At 40.4% G+C, this 24,109-nt stretch overlaps 5 protein-coding genes across 6 annotated transcripts in view; 4 read left to right on the forward strand and 1 right to left on the reverse strand.

Annotated features, from left to right (window-relative positions):
- LOC109465672 overlaps positions 1-5,289 on the reverse strand; it is a 5,726-nt gene extending 437 nt beyond the window's left edge. The window contains exons 1-4 of one of the 2 annotated variants that reach the window (XM_019763058.1): positions 5,134-5,289; positions 4,344-4,463; positions 2,744-2,896; positions 1,856-2,180 (exon numbers count right to left, since the gene is read on the reverse strand). In XM_019763058.1, coding sequence (XP_019618617.1) covers positions 1,968-2,180; positions 2,744-2,896; positions 4,344-4,463; positions 5,134-5,187 — 540 coding nt within the window. In that variant the 5' untranslated portion in view covers positions 5,188-5,289 and the 3' untranslated portion in view covers positions 1,856-1,967. Of the gene's footprint in view, positions 1-1,855; positions 2,181-2,743; positions 2,897-4,343; positions 4,464-5,133 lie in introns of those variants that run through there. The other variant, XM_019763065.1, reaches the window with a different exon arrangement.
- Positions 5,290-5,375: 86 nt separating this feature from the next.
- Positions 5,376-7,365, forward strand: LOC109465698. Its single transcript, XM_019763082.1, has 3 exons — positions 5,376-5,465; positions 6,061-6,154; positions 6,371-7,365. The coding sequence occupies exons 2-3, from the start codon at positions 6,146-6,148 to the stop codon at positions 6,776-6,778; spliced, it is 417 nt and encodes a 138-aa protein (XP_019618641.1). The 5' UTR covers positions 5,376-5,465; positions 6,061-6,145; the 3' UTR covers positions 6,779-7,365.
- A 380-nt stretch (positions 7,366-7,745) lies between these two features.
- LOC109465689 (histone H3.3-like) lies at positions 7,746-10,752 on the forward strand. The gene is made up of 4 exons (XM_019763075.1): positions 7,746-8,021; positions 9,183-9,286; positions 9,703-9,777; positions 10,102-10,752. Exons 1-4 carry the CDS (start codon positions 7,883-7,885, stop codon positions 10,240-10,242), a joined length of 459 nt encoding a protein of 152 aa, XP_019618634.1. The 5' UTR covers positions 7,746-7,882; the 3' UTR covers positions 10,243-10,752.
- Positions 10,753-11,306: 554 nt separating this feature from the next.
- Positions 11,307-21,024, forward strand: LOC109465661 (sodium- and chloride-dependent GABA transporter 1-like). The gene is made up of 14 exons (XM_019763047.1): positions 11,307-11,680; positions 12,945-13,079; positions 15,251-15,348; positions 15,817-15,932; positions 16,275-16,407; positions 16,757-16,891; positions 17,047-17,150; positions 17,537-17,661; positions 17,965-18,077; positions 18,377-18,517; positions 18,875-18,974; positions 19,109-19,209; positions 19,415-19,582; positions 19,942-21,024. The coding sequence occupies exons 1-14, from the start codon at positions 11,449-11,451 to the stop codon at positions 20,122-20,124; spliced, it is 1,884 nt and encodes a 627-aa protein (XP_019618606.1). The 5' UTR covers positions 11,307-11,448; the 3' UTR covers positions 20,125-21,024.
- A 782-nt stretch (positions 21,025-21,806) lies between these two features.
- LOC109463506 (sodium-dependent dopamine transporter-like) overlaps positions 21,807-24,109 on the forward strand; it is a 4,559-nt gene continuing 2,256 nt past the window's right edge. The window contains exons 1-2 of the mRNA XM_019760377.1: positions 21,807-21,817; positions 22,742-22,823. Coding sequence (XP_019615936.1) covers positions 21,807-21,817; positions 22,742-22,823 — 93 coding nt within the window. The remainder of the gene's footprint in view (positions 21,818-22,741; positions 22,824-24,109) is intronic.

Here is a 24,109-nt window from a genome sequence, read left to right on the forward strand (position 1 = left end):
CAGACGGTCATCGAAACGTCGGCTGAATAAAAGACTTGGTTGTGTAGAAAGAGTCCCCTTACTCTGTGACTTACCAACCTGATGAAGCTATTCACAGATGATGTATATAGTGGTCCAACGAAGATCAAACTATCTGTCTATATTAGCATGACGCACATCATAGATCACTCTACCCACCGGTGCAATGGCAAAGTAGCCTGAGTGTCAGCCTTTTTAACTTTCGTCCGCTCTATCTGACACTCTGGCTAATGGCCAAGCTGGTAGAGTGTTCGTCTTGCATTCGGTAGGTCGTGAGTTTGATCCCCGGCCAAGTCATACCGCAAAAGACTTAAAAAATACATACTGCTTTAGATTTCTCTGCCAAGCACTCGGCATTTGAGAAAGAGTATGAGAGTTACACACACACCACTACCAGTGGACTAGCCCTTGCTTTACTGATTGCACAACTGTGTGGCCCATGGGCTACGAAACGGAGATGGGCGCCGCCATATGCGACCATGCTAATCATATCACTCTTGTGTCACAGTAGGCATTGTTTTGTTTCCAATAGATGATAGGATACAACCAACAGAAACAAAAACAAAATTGATACCAAAACTTAATCAAAGAGAGTAGGACATTACTGTAAGACATATGAAAGAACATCAGGAACAAACATGTAACATTGATATCAATGCCTCCGTCGCTGACTCTTTGCTAAGATGGTTTTATCTGTGGTAGAGATGTAAAATCGTACCCAGTACTAGTGCCTACAAAGTTCGACCAAATTATACCCTTACCAAAATTGAGGACACGTGTAATGTTATGTGTCTAATGGTACATGTATTTGTCTATGGATGGCGAGGAGCAAATTACATAGCATTTACATTTCCATTTGTACCCCCTAAACGCAATTACTATATTCCATCACCAAACAGCTTCAAGCTACAAAAAGACACACCCTAACAATAAATATTCCTCCTTGCTTACTTTCTCATCTCACTCTAAACAAGGAAGCTAGATCTTGCGGATAATGTAATATCGCTGCTTTTGTAGCGTAAAATCAAATATTTCAAGGACGGGTACCCATGTATAATATCAGTACAGTCGTATCTACGTCAGTTGATGCTGGAATTTCAGTAAAACGCATCAGTCCTCAACCTAACTGATCGTTTCAATTTCAATTTTGCTTGTACAGATTGTGTATGAAATTAGTTTGAATGGGAATATTTGCGTTAATATCCGTGAGGTTCTGTTTGTAGTACATAAGTACCAGTACGGTCGATGTTAAATTAAACAGAGACTGATAATAGTCTGTCAGTGATAGCTTAACTGTAATGTTTTATGTTTTGTAGATACGCTCTAAGCCCTCTGTGCGAGGAAGAGATTAGAAACAGTGTGCTATCTTTTGCTCGAGGCACAACTTTGATAAACGTCCTGTACATTGTGGCATTGATTTTCCTTTGAAGAAATACTTCAATATGTTTATCTTTCTGTACTCAAGCATATCGTTTCTTGTGAAGAAAAATGTCCGTTAGGTGTAAATATATTTCTGCATGTAGTAACTGAAGTTCTGAGACCTCATACCTTCGCCAAATGATGTAAACCTTTACGACTGAAGAATTATACATGTTTCTCATTGCAGATTATTTGTATGAGTTATATATTGGGTTATACACTTTCTAATTTTTATGTTAACCGAAGGAAAACATATTGTTTTTGCTCAGTTTCTTCCTCTTCTTCTCCAAACACTGACCTCTGACCTGGCCAATGACCTGATTTGTTGACGTCTGTTACCATGGTAACTGGTGTTGGGTGTCATTATGTTGCAATTTAATAGTAGGAGGGATTTATACTCCAGTCACCATATATGTGAATGAGCTTGAGTAAGAATTAGCAGAGCAGACCATATGCGCAGCGAAGGTAAACATTATGCATTTGCTTTGCAAATGTTACTTTTCTAGTCTCTTTTGTGATCACGAAACGAGCTACAGGGAAGACTTGTCCTCCAATGCCTTGGGTTTTTCTTGAAAACTCCCCCACTGCCATGGCCACTTCCACGTTGCCTTCTCCCTGCAGGTGAACTTGATGTTGTCCGTCCCGTCGTGGTACAGGACAAACTTGTTCTCGGCCTGTCCCGCACGGATGTGATACACCTGCCCATACTTGTCAATAATTTCTAATTCAGCATTCTGCCAAACCTAGAAGAAGAAACAAATGCAATTTAACTCCTAGCCTTGTAACTCTTATATCTGCTGCACTAAAATGTAATTATCCCATTAGAGAATGATGCACTCATCATGGAAAATATGTGATGAACTGAAATTACTGTATCATTTGATAGATCCTATCATGATATGATATGATTCTATTGCTCAAGATTGGTAAGAAATTATATCTAATATTTGATTAATTTCAATTTTAGGCAGCAGGTGCATATGCAATTTTAGATGTGCAGTATCAGAGACCCTAGCCTATCACATTAATTATGCTTACCGAAGGAAAACATAAGCTACGTTTCCTCTTCTTCCTCTCCAAACAGTGACCTCTTACCTGACTGAACCAGACTGTCGTCTCTCACCATCGTAACTGGTGTTGGGTTACATAATGTTGCAATTTTATAGTAGGAGGGATTTAGACTCCTGTCACCATATATGTAAATGTGTTTGAGTAAGAATTAACAGAGCAGATTATATGCAAAAGTAAACATTATGCATTTGCTTTGCAAATGTTACTTTTCTAGTTCAGAGAAATATTTGCTGACCTCGGCGGGTTGACTCTCCAGATGTGTGATGGCCCGCTGAAGGGCGGTCCTCAGTACTGCCGCCCGTGCCGTGACGTCAGCACCCTCGTTCCCAACTTTCTCCACTATCAGCTTCCCCAATACTCTTTTGTTGATCTCGTTCACAGTCACACCCTGAAAGGTATTACAATGACATCACTGACCTTATGAAATGGTACATTAATAGACACAGAGGACATGGGCATGGCTTTAACTCACGTGAGAGTAGTGTACAGTTTAAAGTCAAATAACCAACAAAAATTGAACAAAGCAGTGTCCTTTGAAAACTCATGAAAACGAATTATGCCCCAAAAGATGGCTTCTTAATTCCACCACTGATATATAATTGTCAGCTCAATACGTTTCTTCATTCTATTTTTCTGTACAAATGTTAATAAATCTGTAAGCACAGACGTTGATGCCTCGAAGCGAATGAAAACGTAGTACAGCAGAAAGTCAAATCAACAAAAAAATCAACAAAGCTCAGGAAAAGTCAGGAATACAAAAGAATTATGCCAATAAATCTGGCTTTTAGATCCTTCTTATTAACATATACTCGTCTGTTTTGTTATTCTATTTTTTTCTGTACAAGTGTTTGAACTCCCTTGTGGCGCAATTCTGCCAATTCTATAGCTTTCGTTACCATTGACACAGGTCTAGAGTCGTGGGTACCATTTTGCAGTTATATTTCAGTTACTATGGGAGTCAAGCACAGAATACACAATAAGCAAATGAACGTTAAAAAAGAACACCAGTTGTACACGTAGCCACGCCTCAAGAGAGTTCAAGCTTAAATGCCAACATAACCCCCACAAGACGAGTGCTTACCACTCAAATCCTCAGCTAGCGAGAACCGTTAATTGGGGCGATGAAGAGGAGTTGCTTTGCGATCATTTGCGGGCCATTAAAACCACTAAGACAAGATTACGATGGCTTCCATGCATTAAGAACCCTCTTAAGTTCCATTTCGTAGTGCCACGAAGGCGTGAAGGTGATGCTACAATTAGCTGACTTTCCTGATGCCTTTTTCTCTGGGGGTCTCTTTTTTTGTTTGAAGAAAAAAATCCGCTGGCTTTGCACAACTCCTCAACCGTCTACAGCAAGTTCCAGTTGGTTTAGTTGGAGAGATAGGGTCGGGGGATTACTTACACGGCCAGACGTTAAAATGGTTACTTATGCCGAACGGTGCTTGAGTTCCCAACGACACGTGCGTTGCCATACCAAAAGAGAGAGAAGTCGTGCCCTTTTTTACGTCACGCAATTAGGAGAAGCTTTGGTGCAAAGTCAGGTACAAATCCTGGGCGATTCGGGGCGGGGAAGGTCGCACATGTACATCGCACCATGTTTCATTTTTGGCTGCAGTGCATGGCGCCATGTATCATGTCACTGCGCCGCGCCACCTCGGGATTTGAATATCATTCCGCTTCGTGAGACGTAATAAAATGGACTTAGAGAGAGGGTGCGAAAGATCGTCGGGAACAAGAGTTGACGTGCTAACGCCATCATTTACTCAATAAATCTACACTCACTGTGTGCTGATCTGTGAGTAGTTAGCAAGAAATGAGAGACAAAAATTGCTTACTTCTTCCTGAAGGTCACTTGTGTCCCGACCCGCCGCTGTAGAATCTGTTGTTTTGTCGTCTGGACTGTCTGGGATAGTCGTGCTTGTTGAAGCAGAAGGCAATTCGTCCGCAACTTTTGTCTGAAAATTGTAATTTTGAACAGTTGAATTATCAAAACCTCATGTAATATTAAACTGGTGTCCCTGGCCTTGGTGCTGAATTTCACAGCAACAACATTAAGAGTCCTGTCTATATTATCTAATTGGTGTCCCTGTCCTTAGTGCTGAATTTCAGACCAACAAAAATTTTCAGTGACATTGATGGCAGGATAAATTATGTAATTTCCTACATTTTGAAATGATTCTTTACTTTAAATTTATAGTCGTGCTTTTTTTCTTCGAATTCTAGATCTTCTTCGGCACAAGTGCATCGTATCAAAGCTTAAGATACCTGCCTCAAATAAATCATCTGCAACCTGCAACTGCTCAACGCGGAAGGATAAACGTAAAGCGCCGCTCACCGGTTATGACTTGCATTGCAGAAACATTAGCTTTCCTCCAGTATTGAACATTATTACTCACACCAACAGCCATCCAGATTGTGATTGTGAAGGGGGTGGTCAAGGAAAGTGTTTCATACATGTAAAAGTTGAATAGTAGCTCACTTTCTATGCCGAATGCTTCAGAGCTGTCGTTTTCAATACTCCTCGACCCAACCCCCCTCCCCCTAAATAGCTAGCGGATACGCAGCTCCGATCACAGGAAGAAGCACAGTTCCTGTAAAAAAAACGAACAAAAGGAGACTGAGTACCTGTTTTGCCGTCACGGTGTCTTCTTTGTTCGGCGGTATTAGGAGGTTGCCCATCTTGTACGTGCACTGAAACAACACAGCAGACGTGCGTGGCTTATCACACTAGTACTGCCTGTGCGTGTGAGTGTTGACCGCCTGCCTGGTACGATAAACATAAGACGGCCGAAAGTGAAACAAGGTGAGGTCATATGTCTGACTCACGGGGTTTTTCTGTCATGTGTTCTGTTGTAACCAATGGTGGAGGAGAATACGTGGGCAGAAAGCATTTCTAGACACCGAACCGTTGTGCAGACTTAGTGCACTTGTCAGCAGTGACACAAGCACGGACTCAGGTGAGTTTGAAGTCGGTTTAGATGTATCAAAATTTCATCCTAATTCTGTGTCCGAAGTGGTTTAATGAAGACATATGTAGAATATATTCAGATTTTTCTCAAAAGGATTGGTATGGACAGCAAAAAAAAACTGAGCTCGGGTACGATGGGAACAACGTCTCTCCCGCCGTACATGTTTTTTTGTACTTTGGCCCAGATGTCTTCCGAATGTGGTTAGAAAACGACAGAATAGCTTTAGCAATAATCTGGCATCCTTCCAAATTGTGCCATTTAGACGAATTTGGTCATTGCGCTACTGCTAGTACTGGGGAACAATACTAGTACATGCGAAACTCAGAAGTAAAAATGAAACCTTTTCTTGCTCCAGACCTACCGAAACTGTGAAAGTGAAAGGGGAACATGTAACAATAAACTAGTTTGCACAGTACTAGTGGAAATTATACTTTGACAACATGTTTTTTCCCTTGGTTGCCATTGATGAAAGGCTGTCATTGCCTTAATTTTCTTCCTACCATTCCTACAGTGGCTGTACGTATGTAGTTTTAATTATTTGACATGTTAACCCATATTCTTCTGTTTCTTCATACCTACGCAGGCCACAACGTCAACGTAAGACGTACCAACGCAACGCGCCGGCGGTATTTTGCAAACACTCAGCTCTGTCTGGATTTGTGAGAATCATGACCAAGGTTAGTTGGTTCTTGATATTTGCGCAATAGAAAAATTGCAGCGGAATGGTAGTGACACTGACTCGATGGCAATTGGCAAAGCTGCACTTTCACGCACACACACGCGCGCACGTATTCACGCACTGTGGCACGCACGCACTCAGTGCATGCTCGCGCGTGTACACACACGCCTAGCATGGATGGCTCAGCCTGACTCCTATTCCTGTTCCAATTCAGGAACGCATCAATTGTCCATCGGGGGTAGGTCCCTCCGACATCGCCGCTGCAATCAGCAAGGGAGTGTCTGATCGAGACCGGCTGCTTCTGCAGTACGCCATCGACAAGCTACTGAACCACGCCTCTTGGGTCTGGAACGACTGCGAGCTCACAGTCATCGGAGACGGCGGGAAGGAGTGGGTCTTCTACTGCGGCAGCCCCAGCAATCGGTTCGTGGTGTACCATGACGGGGGCGACAACCAGTCCAGCAAATGGCAGAGCCAGGGATGGAAGATGTTCCTTCACGAGCAGGCCAGCGACATTTGGAGCTGGGTGAAGGGGGCGGTGGAGAAATACGTCATCGGCAGGATCGACGGCCTGCTTGACAACTTGGCGATGATGGCAATAGGATGGTACAAGCTGAAGTAAAGCTGTACCGTAATCAGAAGAAAGGCTGAGCTTAGTCTTGAGTACAGTCTAAGCTTTGGCACATACAGGAAAATCAACCTGTTATGTTGCGCGGCCCACGTACATTTGTACGTGTACTTACCTTGTCTGCTTTTAGTCTTTAATTGAGTTGTAAATTCAGCTTTAATTTGTTAATTCTTGTGGACAAAGTTTAAAATAAAAAGTAACTGTTAACTTTACATTAACTGGATTGTTGAGGGTAAGGTTTAAGTAAATATATATTCCTACTTTGTGATTCATTCATACTAAACCTGATATCGAATGCGAGTTTTCGGTCTGATGTTAGTTTTGAAATATGATCTGTTAGGTCGTTGCCCACTTACCTACAACCACTTACCAGTATCTGAAACGATTCCAACACAATATCTAAACCTTCATTTTTTTGGAAAAAAATTGCAAGAAATATGGCCAAATCGCGCAACAGAATCCATGTGACTTTCCGACTATTTTGTGACTTTTAAGCAAAATCTTTGAAATATTATATGCGTATACAGAACACAATAACCTAGTAGTGCTTTTATATAATCATTAGAATATAACAGTTTATAACCTGGTGAGTTGTCTGTGTCATTTCTTTCAAAGGGAAGGATTCTTCTTGATCTGACATCCAGCTAGGCTATTTCAAAGAACATTTGCAAAGTAAACATTACGCATTTTGCACTCGATTGTGCCGTGCTAAAACTGCAGTTCAGTGTAAGGCCGCTAGTGCTAGTATCGGGTTTGCAAGACCCCTTAGGGGTTCCTTTTTGATCGAGTGATATATCATGCATGTGTACAATACGATAACGCTATAGTGATTTGTTTTTGAGAGAATCTTTGATAAACTGGAACAAACCGAGAAAATCATTTTGTTTTTAATAACAGCTATCGTGAATTACTATCGTGAGTGAGTGTGTGGGTTAAATATATCAGGCATATGGGGCCTTGCCCCGCAATTTTCAAATTTTGACCGTTACCACAAACAACAGCCATTTTTAAATCCCTGCACGCCAAGCCTTTCTTGTCGAAACTAACGTTGCCAGAGAGGAATATATCAGAAGGAGAAGAGAAAGGAGAGTAAGAGGCATGGTTCGGCCATCGGCTAGCCCGTCAGGACGGAGGGGAACTCCGGCGCGGGGACCTGGGCGAGCCGGTGCGCCGGGCAGGAGGCAAGGTCCCGCCGCTGGCGGGCCGACGCCGGGCCGGTCAGGCGACGGACAGGGGAGTAAGTACAATTTTCGAGTGCCTTTCTGTTTCATAAGAAGGCCATGAAATTCAGCTTTAGTTTTTGCCATGTTCCATGCCGTGTTACAGTTCAATTATCCGGAATGGCTGAGTTTCTACCCCCATTTATGGGGGAGGGGGGCGACACTGCAAAAAAGATTTGTGCCCCCCTCCCCAACCAGTGTAAACGTATACATCACTGCCTGTACATGTGAAACGTTTCATAATAAACTAAATGTATAGAGATGATTGGTATGAAGTTCTATAGTATATTTTATAGATTTTTTCATATGGTCATAATGTAGTTTCACCCCTGGTTTCACCCGTAGTACAAAGTATGTCATGAAGTAGCCGTGGCGACTCTTGATTCGGGCTTACATAATTTTGCATTACCCTCAGCAAGAGTCGTGGAAAGATCCATTGGCAGAACTGCACATTTTCCGTTGGCTGCACGATGGTCCGTTTTTGACCCGGTTTTTTGCTGTCCCGAGCTTCCCTACAATATAACTCCACAATTGGCCGGGTTGCCGATGTTTAGATCAGCCTAAATATTCCACAGCACGACAGAAAAGTAGTAAAATAGCTAGTCGGCACAAGCTGGCGGCCATCTTGGATATAGTCGGGAATGTCCGCTACCGCCGTCGGGAACGCTCGGTAGCGTCACGATTACCGAAGCGTGACCGAAAGCTCTCCGATTATAACCGGAAAGGCTACCGAGCGTTCCCGACGGCGGTAGCGGACATTCCCGACCATATCCAAGATGGCCGCCAGCTTGTGCCGACTAGCTATTTTACTACTTTTCTGTCGCACTGTGGAATATTTAGGCTGATCTAAACATCGGCAACCCAGCCAATTGTGGAGTTATATTGTAGGGAAGCTCGGGACAGCAAAAAACCGGGTCAAAAACGGAGCATCGTGCAGCCAACGGGAAATGTGCAGTTCTGCCAATGGATCTTTCCACGACTATTGCTGAGGGTAATGCAATGTAAGCCCGAATCAAGAGTCGCCACGGCTAGTCATCAAGGTGCCAAACCCAAAGAAATTTCACAAATGGAATAAATACAAAAGTTTACATAAGTTCAGTGAAAAAGTAACTATGCAGGCGAAGCATGCATGACTTAATCTTTCTCAATTATACACTATTAACGTTGCACATTTACAGAGAGGAGGAAAAAATTCCGGCCTGGGACCCGAGCACTGATGGAAATCAGGAAATACCAGAAGTCAACATCACTTCTGATCAGAAAGTTACCTTTTTCAAGATTGGTAAGCAGAAATCATTTCTTTTATTATATCACCTCATCCACTATGATCCAGACTAGAGGGAGTGAAGTGTTGTTATTGACACAGCTTGAAATCTATGTCACCTTAAGTGTCTTTCTGATCCATCTGACTTCCACACAAGTTCCAAAGTAGCTACTTGTACGCACACTGTACTTATGTTTACATCACAAAACCTAGGCTCAAAGAGATTTTATGTTACAAATACAACCACACTTTTCTGTCAAGGACGCCAGACTTGAAATACCATCTTTGAATCAGAAATCTCCATTCAGTCTTCATGACCATTGTATGGTATTGCTGTTGCTATAATTTGCAATAAATGCTTTAACAGTATAACGTCTTGCCTGACTGTCACTACTACAAGAAAACCCATCTCCTCTCTTGTATGTCTTGTTCAGGTGCGAGAAGTCTGTCAGGATGTTGGAGGACTGGACCTCAGGTGGCAGGCCTACGCCATCATGGCTCTACAAGAGGTGAGTTTTCAAACATAGCCTTAGAAAATACTAGTACATGTACTAGCAAGGACATTATATCACTGTGTATAATGTCCTTGGTACTACAAGCATTGAGCATGGGGAATGAAGAATGACACAACCTTATAGCGAAGTTTACCTTGATCATATTTCACTAGTCTAACTCCTCCTACCTTTAATAGCTAGCTTAAGGACATCTTGCTCGAGTTTTTAAGTATACATGTATTTCACTGGCAATGCTGGGATAATTATGTCACAAACACATGCATATAGTATTCAGGCTTGATCAAAAGCGTCATCTTGTGATCTTTCCCTATGTTGCAGGCAGCAGAAGCGTTCCTGGTCGGTCTGTTGGAGGATGCTAACCTCTGTGCTCTCCATGCCAAGAGAGTCACCCTCATGCCCAGGGACATCCAGCTGGCCAGGAGGATTCGGGGACCGGAAAAGGGTTTTGCAGCTACCTAGATCTAGATGTTAAGGTGTATGTTAGATTTTTATACTAGTATTTGCAATACAAGTTTTAGTTTTACAAATGTGTAGGTTATAAGATGTGTTTGTGAGGTTGTCATGTTGGTTATAAACTGACTCTGATTTCTAGCAAAGTCCAGGGATGGGCTCTCTCTGATTCTTATTAACTCTTTTTAGTTACTGGATGAATATTGCGTTGCCCCCTGGGGCCCATGTTGTCCTTTGGTGATCATTTTTAAAGATAGACTTTGTAATGTTGGCATTTTTATAAGTCTGTGTCATGTTCTTTTAATCAATGAAAAATGTAATTATTCTTTCCACAATTTAGAATATTACAATATTCATACCTTTTAAAATCATGATCCTAGAATGTTTCTTGCAAACAAGTCTTGCAGTTAGATTTTTGCCTGTATCAATGTTTCATAGTATAAATGTAACAGGTTTTAACTGTCCCCAGTGTTGTAGATTAATAATTGGTGAAACCAATAAAGATCAAGTTTTTTCAAAGATGTTTCTTTTCCATCTTTAAATAGGCACACTACCCCCAAAAGTGTTGTTTTGGTACCATGGGATGTCCTAATTTCTCTCAGCAAAAAAAAACAAGGATTCTGAATATTGTACTAAGTCTTGATCTCTTTACAATATTCAAACCAAAAACTTGCTTCTATGACCTTTGTATATTTAGATAAATATTCGAATAGGTTATTTAGGTCCCATTTAGCTGGGGCGGGGGCAAAATCAAATAACGTAAGTACTGTAATCGGACCATGAAATGACAAGTATTAGTCCAGGGGGCGGGTCCTTTTGTTGTTTTCCGTCTGCCAGGAGAAAAGTTCAACACTTGAGGGCGTGGCCAGTGTGGTGACAGGACGGTCTCATTGCGTTCCTGTCAGGAACGAAAAAATATCAACTTTATTGCTAGCTTCAAATATAATTTCATTGATTCTTTACGGTATGTATTTCGTTGTATACCTATGAGCAAGGATGAGATTTAATACCATTATACTTTAAAAAAAACTTAGGGATATGATGTTTACGAATCAAAATGGTTTCGTCCGAAGCACTACAGCGTCCCCTCTTCCGGTGTGGGAACAAAGGTCTTCCAACGAAGAACGTACGTGCTGTCTGTCTATAAAATACTCAGTAATTGCATAAAACAGTAGAACAAATATTTGCCAAAGAACCAGGTCTACAGGCCCCACCATGCTCAGCTCAGTGTGGACCCAGCCCGGCCGTGAGACCAGGGTGAGAGACCCGATGCTCGACAGAGAGGAGGACGAACCCGAGCACCGTGGGCCAGTACACGACATGGAGCCGGGAGAACCCAGGGACCAGTGGGCACGGAAAGCCGAGTTTCTGCTGGCGATGGTCGGCTATGCAGTCGGGCTGGGAAACGTCTGGAGGTTTCCGTACCTCTGTTACAAAAGCGGCGGCGGTAAGTTCTTTTGTACAAGCTGCCATAACGACATTTAGACGGAGGGAAGACCATCCATAATGTTTTGTGACTGTTACGCCTTCAGGCTTTCAAAGTTTCTCCAAAGGCATTGGGCGTAACAAAACCAGAACGGTTTGAAAACATTTGCGAACTTTACTCTCTATTTCTGCTTGCTTTGGCTTGATTACTGTCATTTTTTTTGCGTTTTCACGTTGTGTAATAAATCCCAAGGTTTATAAAACAGTTCTGTTTACAGGGCCTACTTTGTGGGACAGGTTCCAAAACTGGGCGAGATGTCGTCGGACCAGTTTCCACTGGTCGGGCATTTCGTCCACTCATGATTTATATTCCGTCTTATGTTCTACGGTCCGAAAGAAGCATAACAACTTACTAGTACTGAAAGGAATACCACCGATAAACGAGCTACCAAGGACCTTGGAGCTACCTATACATAAACTTGATACTAGTAGTACAAATGTGTTTTTTTTTTCAACACCTGTACCTTCAAAGAAGGATTACCTTCCTGACTTGTGATCATACAACATGAAATATGTTCATAACATGTAATCAAAATGTGATCAACACATACATTGTACTAAGTCACTGGCGTTTGTTTACCAAGGTGCCACTATGTTTTCCTCAATGACTCAGTGATTTTTGCTGGCTGTTCAGTTGCAGCCATTGCTTTACTTTTTGATGTCAGATAAAAAGTAGAGACACCACCAAAAGTGTATATCTAGCTTTGTCATATTGTGTTTTTGTCTACCGGAAATTTTAAGCATCCGTTATTGCTGAAGACTCTGAAGCAAGATGACATGCTTTCAGATGTTTCAGACATTGCTTTGGTTGGTTACAGTAAACATTCATTGCTTGGTTCATGTCTGACAGTGTTAGTAAACTTACTGTCAATGTCTGGCTTCTTAAGGTTACTGTGGACCTTAAGGTTGAAAATGCCCCTTTGGGTACACTTGAATGTTCAGGGTCAAAAGGTACACCTTAGTCCTTAGTTACTAGAAACACCTTCCGGTGCATTTGTGGTTGGTGTCTGGTTTCAAAACAATTTATAAGAGGGACTGCAGAAATTCCTGCAACTGTAATTTGACAATAATTATTCATTAAATGTATTTGACATGAAAGTTAGGTATGCCAATGAAAGCACAATAAAGTTTAACCTTTTACCAGATGGAAGATTTTGAGGAAGCAATTTGGATTCATATATCCCATGAGATCACACTTTGTTTCTTTCTTTGTTGTTGTTGTTTAGGTGCCTTTCTCATCCCTTATTTCATCATGCTGTTCCTCTGTGGAATTCCCCTGCTATACATGGAGCTGGCCGTGGGACAGTACACACAGCAAGGACCAGTAGGGGCACTGGGCAAGATCTGCCCTCTTCTGAAAGGTATGGTACCGGGAACATTCTCACTCCTTTTCTTTCAGGTTTTTAGGCAGATTTTCCAGTAGACTTGATCCTGTGACAATTTTGAAATTCAACAACATTCTGGCAATCAACATATTCAGCTGTAGGTGGTTGACTGTTCGACACCTGAGTTTCAGGAACTTCCAGTGTTCTGCTTTCCAAAAACCTGTAAAAAGACCATTGTCTGGACACACTGAATAAGTTATTTCTTTTAATTTTTATGATGTCTTGTAACTGTGTGTTATATACATGAATACACAATGTAGTACTAAATTGTACATTTATGTATGTTTTATTCGTATTTATGAGCGTAGGGGAAAGAAAACAATCTATATTTCATCAGGTGTGCCTAGTGTCAGTTTTTAAAACCATGTTTTTCTTTATTTTCCACTTGTGTGAGCATACAATGACACAGCAGATGGCAGAATTTGTTATCCATTAGCTAAACTTTGATCTTGACTATTCAGTGTTCCCATGCCCTGAGCTACTAATCAAACAAACTGAACTCACAAGTGTAAATAAATATGCTCGCAGTGAGCACGTATCCAGCATTACATGCCCAAGCTAAATTCCTGTTAAATATTATGCAAGCTATTCTAATTTCTCATACATTGTAGTTTGTATTGAAAGTTGCTAGCGCTGTAATTCTTATTTCATGTTATTTGTAGTGAGCTAGCAAAACTTTGTGTAGAGCAAGGCTGTTTCTTTCTGTAACAGGTCAATTTAGTGTAATTCATAGGCAGTTTTTTCTGAATTAAGGGTAAATATTGTCAGCACCCTCCTAACCCCCATTGACAATTGCAACCATGTAGAGGTTTTGCTTGGTCATACTATAACCAGGCATCGAAGTGTGGTTTCAAGCATGTGTATCCAATGTGTTATTAATAAGTCTTTTGATACACCGTTTGACAATTGTTATTCATTTTCTTTGTACATAGTATTGCATTGAGTAAGGGAGTCCAATTAATGTTTAACAGAAATTATTCTCTTCCTCTTCAAAGCATACTGCACATTGTTTAGAGGAACCCTTGGATAAATTTTGATGTGTATTATTTTTATATAACCTAAGTGATGTCAGTCATGTAATCTTACATGTATCATTTCATAAAAATAAGTTAGTTTGCTCACACTTTATCAGAGTATTATAACAGTTACTGTGGAGTTGTGAATTTACTTCTGTCTGCCATTCAAATTATATCCTTCCTTTTCAGGTACTTTGGTGTATTTTCTAATGATATGCAATTTAGGGTCAAAGACCTGCACTCACCCAATCTGTCCTCTGGTTCTGTCAGTTTTTCACACAGGTCTTGCCTAAAGTACCACACAAACGGTAAATATCATCCCGTTCAAACTCATCCCGTCAAAATCTTCTGAACAGGTAGAACTTATATACTGGCTTGCATTCCACTCGTTCTTGCTTCTTTTTACTTTTTACTGCAAAGGTATTTTTCGAGTTTAGCTTACGGACTGTGGACTGTTAGAGCTACACTACGAAATGAGGATGCGTCATCAACCAGATATTAAAATATGTTAATTTTCCAGGTGTAGCAGACTGGAACATACCCCTGGCCAGAATGTACCCATGTACATTGTGTCCAGTGGTATATTCTGGCCTGCTACACTGGGTACCATCCACTTAGACAGTTACTAAGTAGGATGGTCCCTAACTTTGTTACTTGCTGTCTGCTTGTTTTCCTTGTTTTCTGAGCTTTTATACTGTAAATTGTCTCATCTATTACTCAAATAGATCATGCAGCATTTATCCCAAATTTTATATTTTTAAGAATTTACTTATTTTTCAACAGTTGACAGTTGTTCAAAGTATTAATGACTCGATACAAGGACTGTTTTTTCCAAGCCAAACAATATCATATTCATGTCATTTGATTGAAGGCATAGCAATCAACCAAGTTCAGAAACTTAAGTTAAAGTGTGAGGAGACTAACAAACAAGAGGACAAGAAAGTCTGCATGATCAGTCTTTTACTTTCAACTGCCTAAGTTTTAATCTAACTCTTTCAGAAACCCAGCTTGTATTTCAATTTGTTTTTACTCTCACTGGCAGGCTTAAAGTCAAAGTCACTATCTGTCAATGCATGATGGAGATTACAGTCATTGTGGCTGTGACAGTTGGTAACTTTTGACCTGTTTCAGGGGCTGGATTGGCCACAGTGGTGATTACATTTATCTTCTCCACCTACTACAATGTCATCATCACCTGGGCTCTGTACTACCTCTTCAACTCATTCCAGGTCAGTCAAATGAACTAAAAGCAATAACTGCCATCCTTTTTGTGTTTGTTTGTTACCTAAAAGTTTTAAAACATTCATGTGAAAGCATCATTTAAGTCAAGGTCTCTCACACACCCAGCAAATAAGTATGCCGGGTGCCACATTAACATTTTGTCTGATTTGAAATTTTGTTTGTTCAGTCAGTGACTAGCTCTGTAAGCATTTTGCAAATTAACAAAAGCTATAGCTAGGTTGACATTGTCATTGAAATTGTGTCAATCAAAAGCATGCATCTGTGAAGGTTAGACATCCAGGTAATGAGGCCAAAAAACAGTTACTCAAGCAACTGGATATGATTTTGGAAACAGTCAGACATTTCAGGTAGCATCAAGTACCTTTCGTCAGTGACACTATGAGAGTTGTCAACTCATGAGTAACTGTTTTTTTTTTGTGTGAATTAATTTAAGCATGGTTTGAATATTTCCACAGGACCCTTTGCCCTGGGCTCGTTGTGACAACCCCTGGAACACTGAAAACTGCACAACTGGTCTGAACCGGTCACTTCTACATAATGACAGCACTTCACCCAGCAATGAGTTCTTCGAGTAGGTACTCTTTTTTCCTTGTTGTGTGTTGTGAAACTTTAAGCTATGTTTGCAAACTGTAAGCAAAATGGAACAGTGTTGTCATCATATACATGACGGCAGTTAGAGTTAGATATGAGTGGTTTATGTCTGACCATGGAGATAGAACTTTGAAACTCCATGGTCTGACAGGTTGGTCAGTGTGGTAAAACTTAACCACTGCAACATGTCTAAACAGCTGGTGTGTAATACTGAAGGGCAGTTACATATTCTATACCAGAAAACACACTGTAGAGAAGGTTTAAAGAAACATGAAGAAAAAAAATTATGGTTCTCCAACACGCTGTCCTTGTATGTTTGCAGCCACAACGTGCTGGAGATCAGTAGTGGGATTGATGATTTTGGAGCCCCACAGTGGGACCTGTCCCTCACACTGCTGCTGGCCTGGATTATCGTCTACCTGTGTATCTTCAAAGGTGTCAAGTCAACAGGAAAGGTAGGGTAACAGTTGTAGGAGACTATACATAGAAGACTCTGGTAGAATCATCTATTCTACCAGTAGAGACTATGATCGGGATATCTATCAGTCAGAGTCTCTACCTTGACATATGTACCATCTTCAACACTCATTAGTCAGTTGTTCAGACAAAGCATACCAACAGGTTAATGCTTGTTGCTATTGGGGTAGCAGATTGTGTTATGTTTTCTGGCTTACATGTCATGATTTTCTGGATTGATGGCTGTGAGAGAAGCTTGACAAACAGTAAACATTAGGATCTTTCACCTCAAATGTAGTACTTGTGTCTGTAACTCTAACCATTTTATGATGTCCTGGTTTAACACAGGTGGTCTATTTCACTGCAACGTTCCCGTATATCGTGCTGATCACCCTCCTGATTCGTGGCTTGACGCTGGATGGAGCAGTGGATGGAATCTTGTTCTTCCTTCGTCCCAAATGGCACCTCCTGGGGACAGCTGAGGTCAGTAAATACTTGAACACACCAATGTATACATGTATCCTATATGTTTTGTAGAAACATGAACATTCTAGTACTGGTATCCACATGCTAGAAATTTATCTGTACTAAGAAATGCTAGAAATTTATCTGTACTAACTTCTTTTTCAACTGTTCAGGTATGGATCAATGCTGCTGCACAGAACTTCAATTCTATCGGAATTGCCTTCGGAGGTTGCATTGCCCTATCCAGCTACAACAAGTTCAACAACAACGTCTTCAAGTGAGATATACACTCTCTTGTTTCATCAGTTGTTACAGATTGCAGCAAGTGGTATAGATTGAAGGGGAAGAAAAGAGAAGACTAGTTTCTTGTTTGTTTACAAAGTATTAGGACAAACTATGCTCTTCTATATATAAAGTGGTGTGGCTTCAATGGTCCAGTGTTTAAAGGCTAATAAGCAGAAATGGGAGGGTGTGAGAGGTCACAGATTCAGTTCCTAGCTCCAGATTTAAGTAACTCTCAGTCACACCGGCCAAGGCACCTGATTTGAGTTTGGAAGGTAAAGGCAGAGAACTCAGACACAGCTCAGCTACAAGACTAGGGGACTTACGCTTTTACAGGTTCATAAAATAAAAAAATATGATTATGTTGACCTTGAACCTCAGGGACACATTGATGATTGCGTGCATCAACTCGGCAACAAGTATCCTGGCAGGATTTGCCATCTTCTCCGTGATGGGCTACATGGCCTTCTTACAGGGAACTACTGTTGATAAGGTGGCAACCCAAGGTAAACACACAAAGCAGTTCAAGTCTTTCCCACATCAATTGTTCTAAGATGAGTGAAAACATATAAACATACTCAAGCAACTAGATACATTTGTAAACTGTCAGATGTTTCAAGTACATTTCAGTAATTTTCATCAGTGAATAAACATCAGTTTTCTGTTAGTCACTGGCAAAAAGTAATGGATGCTACTTGAAACATCTGTTTTTAAACTGTTGGATGTCTAACTTTCATCAATGATCTCTAGTTGGTTTAGCTTTTATATTTTTCACTGGAAAATGAATATTTCTGTTGATGAAAATGTAGGTCCAGGACTTGCGTTTGTGGTGTACCCTCAGGCCATAGCCACGATGCCTGTGTCTCCTCTCTGGGCCATTCTCTTCTTCATCATGCTCCTGCTCTTGGGGATCGACTCTCAGGTGCATATACATAATCTGGATTTTCTAATGACTTTTATTCTGTAGTACAAAGAACGTTACAATGTAGCAGTGCCTCCTACTGGTCTGTTTGATAATTGCAGTTTATGGTTAACTGCTGGACTCAGAAGCATGTCTTTAATTAAGTACCATAACATTGGTCATGACCAATTTGACTGCAACTATTTGACCATCATCTGGTCGAATACTACAACTTTCAAAGCCTTTTTGGGTGGCCTTCAAACAAATAATATGATTGTGCTAACACCATAATTACGTGAAATGTCTCCTGTTTCTGCCAGTTTTGCACAGTGGAGGTGATCATCACCACCTTGTACGACCACTTCCATCCCTTCATCAGGAAGTACCTGAAGAGGAAAGAAGTGTTGGTCCTGGTTGTGTGCTGTGTGTCATACCTGCTTGGGCTCCCCAACATTGCACAGGTGAGAGTATCACAAATTACCATCTATGTTGGTGCGCTTGTAGCACAATAACTCTTAATCTGCTTAAAAGGCATCATGCTTTACATCAGTTAGGGATGACTGTTCTACTAGACCATATCCCTCAAAACATACAAAATCAAGTTTGCAGATCTGGAACATACACAAATTGACAATGATTTTGTCCATTTCTGAAACATTTACATTGTCCTCTAAGTTTCTACACCCATTTAGCACATTCATTTATGTACACATTCCCAACTTTAGCTGTCCTTTGAAACATGTGGTCACTATTTTCCATCTTTGAATTAGTTCTTGTGTTGTACAGTTGAAGTAATTATAATGTTGTGTCTTCTACAGGGAGGGATGTACTTCTTCCAGCTGATTGACTTCTATGCTGCAGCCATCTCTCTCATGGTCATTGCATTTTTCGAAGTTGTTGCCATCTCCTGGATATACGGTAAGATATCATGCAACATTAGAATCGAAAATTCCGAATTCCATATTTCCCATGAAGAGGAATATAAAGTAGATTTTATTCTGTAATGGTTCTCTTCTGAGATGCCCTGAATTATGACATGATGTTATTTTTAGGTGCCAACAGGCTTGCCCGGAATATAGAAGAGATGACAGGAAACAAACCATGGATGTACTTCATCGTTTGCTGGTACGGACTGTCTCCAGTACTCATTGGAGTAAGTACTCGTACATATTTCTGTTGTTTATTGTTGAATCACATTGCTTACATGTACATTAAATTTTTTGTTCATTCACTTTGGAAGTATTGATTTCTTTTCCTTCAAAGATATAATTTTATCAATTTAGAATCACAGAGCATTAGGAGTAAGTGGGTAAAGTCTGTTGTCTCTGATTGTGTTTTTTTTCTTCTTTTCTTTTCAGGGTATCATGATCTTTGGGTTCATCCAGTACACCCCTGTGAGGTATGGCGACTACTACTACCCGGGATGGGGGCAGGCGATTGGCTGGGTCATTGCCTCACTTTCAATCATCTGTCTACCAATCGGAGCCATCCATGCATTGCTGAGTGAAAAAGGAGGCTTTGTGCAGGTAGGAAATAAAGACTATTGTTACAAATACAGACATTGAAGTAATGAGATACACAAGAATAGAGTGATTCAGGCAACTGGATAGATTTCGAAAACTGTCAAATGTTTCACTGACAAAATTAGTCTCTGAGGAAAAGTAGTGGATGCTACTTGAAATGTCTTGACAGTTTTCAACATCAATCCAGTTGCTTGAGTAAATCTTTTCTTGTGAAACATTCTATTACATGTATTGTGACAGTTACCTGTCTGTAATGTAAGTCATGAACACATTGTAATATTATTGATTTTCTTACAGTATCAAAGCTATTTTAGTGCGTGTATAATGTTGAATCTTAAACAAAAATTTTGCTCTTTCTTCAGCGTTTCAAGGCGACCCTGAAGTCAAAGATTCCCGACCGAGGAACGCTCGCGTTTGAACCGGAAGAATTTGGCTCGTACCAGAAGAAAGATCCAACTCTCCCACCATCGTATAACGACATCTCGCGTAATGAAGGATTCCCCTCAGCCCCACCCCACTCACCGATGGCTGAGAGTGCTCTTTGAGTTGTAACATCAGATTCTGTATCATGCTTAATCTGTAGGGTAGGACTATAAAACAGCTGGTACTTTAGTATATTACTGATCTATGATCAACTCTTTGAGTTGTAACATCAGATTCTGTATCATTTTTTATCTGTAGGGTAGAACTATAATTTAGTATAAAACAGCTGGTATAACTGCTTTATGTCCCACCATAACTTCGAAAGCTCATGGCAGTGGATAGTTATGACTTGTCACATTGAGATAACACCAAGTGTTGCTAATAGCTATCTTGTGAGGACACCCTTGTACGTAGTTACTACTGTATATATGTAGGTGACTATACATATTTGCACACATGTATGCTTTTGCTGTTTTTTTTGACAGAAACCTTACAGTCATGAGTGTCATCAGAAATGAAAAGGTGTTTTTTTTACTACTTAGGTCCTAAAGTAACATCGATATTAATGTATTTTAACTAACTAAAGTTGTCTTTGAAACTTGCGGATATATTAAGATGCTTATAGGGTAAGATACAAACTATAGAGGCATATGATGATATGACATTCAAATTTCATATCAATGCTCTATATTTTACAAAGTTGCTTTTTGTATTGAAAATGTAATATCTGGAACAGCTTACCAAAGGGTAGCAGTAAGTATACTTAAATATCAACAGAACTAGAAATCCCTCTGTTTTGTTGACATTACTGCTATGTTGTACATGTATACTCATAAGGTCAGTAACATGCCATGATATTTGTTTGTATATCTTGTGAAGGCATCGCATACGCCCTTTACAAGTGTTTTACTGGGGTAAATAATCATGTCAAATATTTCTATATTTTGTATTGTGGTATAGGTTTTAAGCATAGAAGTAGTGTGTTTGCTTGGTTGATTTTGAGATAATTTTTTAAAGACTATATGGTGTTTGTTTGTTTGTTTGTTTATTGGGAATCTCCATTAGTTATACAAGCTGTGTATACTAATCTTCCTGGAGTCCTTTCACATAGTAAAATACATACAATTATCAACTTAATAGTTACAAAAGATTCAACAACATTATACATAACAATTGCTTAACAAGAACAATAAAAATTACTAAGTAACAGTAACTACTTATTAAATTTACTTATACTTCTAACAACAGCAAATATTTGTGTAGTTGAACGACTGTATACATCTCTACTTGTGGATCACTAGTAGAGATTGCCAAAGGCTAATAAAAAAAAGAAAGAAGCAAAAACATAATCCCTACCTACTAGTACCTACCCTAATGTTTTCAACACTGAAAGAGGAAACACAATATTTTTTCCTAGGCTTTAGGGGATGTTGATTTGATTATATGGATGACATCCTCACGCGCACGCATGATTTTTCGTCCGTTTCCAAAAAAAAAAAGGTTTCGACCCTAGTGAAAAAATGAGCGAATATATGTCATATGTTGCCAAAGTATTGGAAAACGATACTAATGTTATAGAATGCCGAAATCAATATTCAGCAAAAAAAAAAGAAAATGAGAAATGAAAAGGAAGAGTCTATTATTATTTGCAATACCATATACAACGTGTTTAGTCATTTGTTCAACCTTTATGACCACGTAGATTTCATAATGAAGGAAACTATTTTTTTTTAACTTTTTTTATTCGCGAGCTCGCATCAGTTTTGTGGTTCCTAGAGGACGTCATCCATATAATCAAATCAACATGGCCTCTGGGTCCGTGTTAACAAGTGTAGAGACTGCCCGTCCAGTCCGCATGATTAGGGCGTACTCAGGCCAATGGTTGCTTCAGGGAGTCATTCTCTTGTGGCGCCAGGGAAATTGAATTCACAGAAACACGTCGGAACTTGTGCACAAGTGGTTGTGTATTCGTGGCCACATCACCTGTGAAGGGTTTAGAAAAAGATAAAGTTATAATATTTTGCTCAATCTGTTTCATAACTTGAAAACATTACCTCCAAGCAGATAATGGAACATTCTCTAGTTCCTCTTTTTTGCTAGAACTTCTACTAGTAGACGTAGCTGCTAGGATTTTTCCTTGCACCATCTACTTGAATATTAACTATTTCGTTCTTCGATCTTCTTTCTTTTTATCCCTTTTTTTTATCGTTCGGTGAAACGTAGATCCTACTAGAGTCATAGTATTTCCAATAGCGAGCACAATACCATGATCTCACGCCTCTATATGTGATAAGACCATCGATTCTTACCCTTTCTAGTGAGTAGTGCATCCAGAGGGCTGTTAACTGCAAGTCACATTAATAGAGGCTCATTGTGGTCTACCCAGAGGATTGAGAACGCTTCATCCCTCTATACTAATGGCTATCAGAGGTCCCACTTATTAACGGTAACGCCGTTAATTCTCTTCGCAGCGGCGGGACAAAATCGTGTGCTTCAGATCTCGACTGACGCAGTTCACCTCTTAAGGGCACCCTGTGTGTTTTAAGTGCAGGTTTCAGCTTAAGGCCGGTACCTCGTTATTGGTGAACGCATAATCCATTAGTACCGGGTCAGCAAACCCTAGGCTCAGGACGCCCACAAAATCATCGGTTAAGTTCCTCGTTTTCGCAAATATACATGTATTTTGTCGTCCTTGGGAATACACTGTCTAAATAATGAAAGTTTCCTCGCGTTTTGCAGGTACCAACCGACCGTTACCTTCCAGGAATCCCCTCGGGAGTGGGACTGTTTCTCGCCCGCCGAAGTGTACTGGCGCTCTGCGGTCAGAAAGATCGGTTGTCAGAAAAAGGAGCCAGTGCTTAGCGGAACGCTAACTGCGTTAATAAAAGACCTCTATCAGTCTATGGTGCCGGGATGGATACTGGCTAGGTTTATGCACAGTTTCTAGAGATAAAAATGTACACAGCCACATATATGCATACATTTACCACTCACTCGCTCACTCACTCAATCCTCTTGCACCTGGTTCTGGAGCCGACTAGTGCTTATAAGTTAACCCACGTAGCCATACATGTACGTCCCCCAAGCTGAACTTCGAAGCAGACCTTTCTGACATCCTCCACTCAAGAACATTCACGTCAACCCTGATGACGCAAATCATTAGACCTCACTTGTACGTTTGTCACGACGTATTCCAACCACTACAGCCGTAATCCAGGGAGACTAGACTAATTAATCAATTAGCTTTTTACATCAAGCCTTTCCATCTTTATCTCTCGTAAGATTTCAGTTCTGTTATCTGTGTCTGAACATTGAACAAGTAAGAAAACCGACGAATTCCCCCATGACTTTCTTTCAATTACGACTCGAGCGCTAATTATATGCCTTTATGTAATGGTGGATGGTATTTCACTAATTACATTGCATTTAGATGCGCTCGAGTTTTGATCATTTATCATAATCACTACTGATTGATCGTTAAAATCAATTTTACATGCCAGAACGGTGCCTGTATGAACCATGTTCAAATCTAAGGAAGCTAGACTTCTGACGCAAGTTGATTTAAAGTTGTAGCTATATATAACTAAAATGTAGCGAATGTGATAGCGAAATTATCCTAACAGTGTCTAGCTGATGTAATTTGACAGTTGAGAAATTATTTGAATTCATGTTCAAACTGATAAACAAGCGCGTTAAAAGAAGGGGACATACCCAATTTCAAATGGGGGTGTTTTTTTTCGTTCTGACTGTCTTTAATTGACCGCCAATTGCAAAGCTTCAGAGTTGTGTATGTCTAATCTTATTGGACTAGACAAAATGTACGAAGAATGCTGTTTTACCTAAGTATATTTCCTAAGCAAGGACGGGTATATATTTTCTAAAAAAATCGTTCTTAGAGGGACCCTCTTTGTGAAAAATCCAGTGTCCCTTGCCTAGCTGCAGTGCTGACAGAACGTCCCTGACTTCGCTCCACGCGCCCCAGTAGCGACCACTTCCCGCCAAAATGGACGGCATCCAAGACCGTATCCGTAAGCTTTCTCTGGAGATGCTAAAGAAATCTGGCATGTAAGACTCCGTGTGTGTGTGTGTGTGTACATGTGTGTGTGT

Source organism: Branchiostoma belcheri, unplaced genomic scaffold (genome assembly GCF_001625305.1).
Source record: "Branchiostoma belcheri isolate BF01 breed outbred unplaced genomic scaffold, Haploidv18h27 scaffold1, whole genome shotgun sequence".
Taxonomy (NCBI): Eukaryota; Metazoa; Chordata; class Leptocardii; order Amphioxiformes; family Branchiostomatidae; genus Branchiostoma; species Branchiostoma belcheri.

Excerpts from the sequence above, each read along its gene's own strand:
- LOC109465689 (XM_019763075.1), top strand. The coding sequence starts at position 7,883 with ATGGTTCGGCCATCGGCTAGCCCGTCAGGACGGAGGGGAACTCCGGCG. Across the intron at positions 9,287-9,702 it reads AGTTACCTTTTTCAAGATTG|GTGCGAGAAGTCTGTCAGGA; the intron begins GTAAGCAGAAAT and ends TGTCTTGTTCAG. Across the intron at positions 9,778-10,101 it reads CCATCATGGCTCTACAAGAG|GCAGCAGAAGCGTTCCTGGT; the intron begins GTGAGTTTTCAA and ends CCTATGTTGCAG.
- LOC109465661 (XM_019763047.1), top strand. The coding sequence starts at position 11,449 with ATGCTCAGCTCAGTGTGGACCCAGCCCGGCCGTGAGACCAGGGTGAGA. Across the intron at positions 11,681-12,944 it reads CTGTTACAAAAGCGGCGGCG|GTGCCTTTCTCATCCCTTAT; the intron begins GTAAGTTCTTTT and ends GTTGTTGTTTAG. Across the intron at positions 17,151-17,536 it reads TTCAACAACAACGTCTTCAA|GGACACATTGATGATTGCGT; the intron begins GTGAGATATACA and ends CTTGAACCTCAG.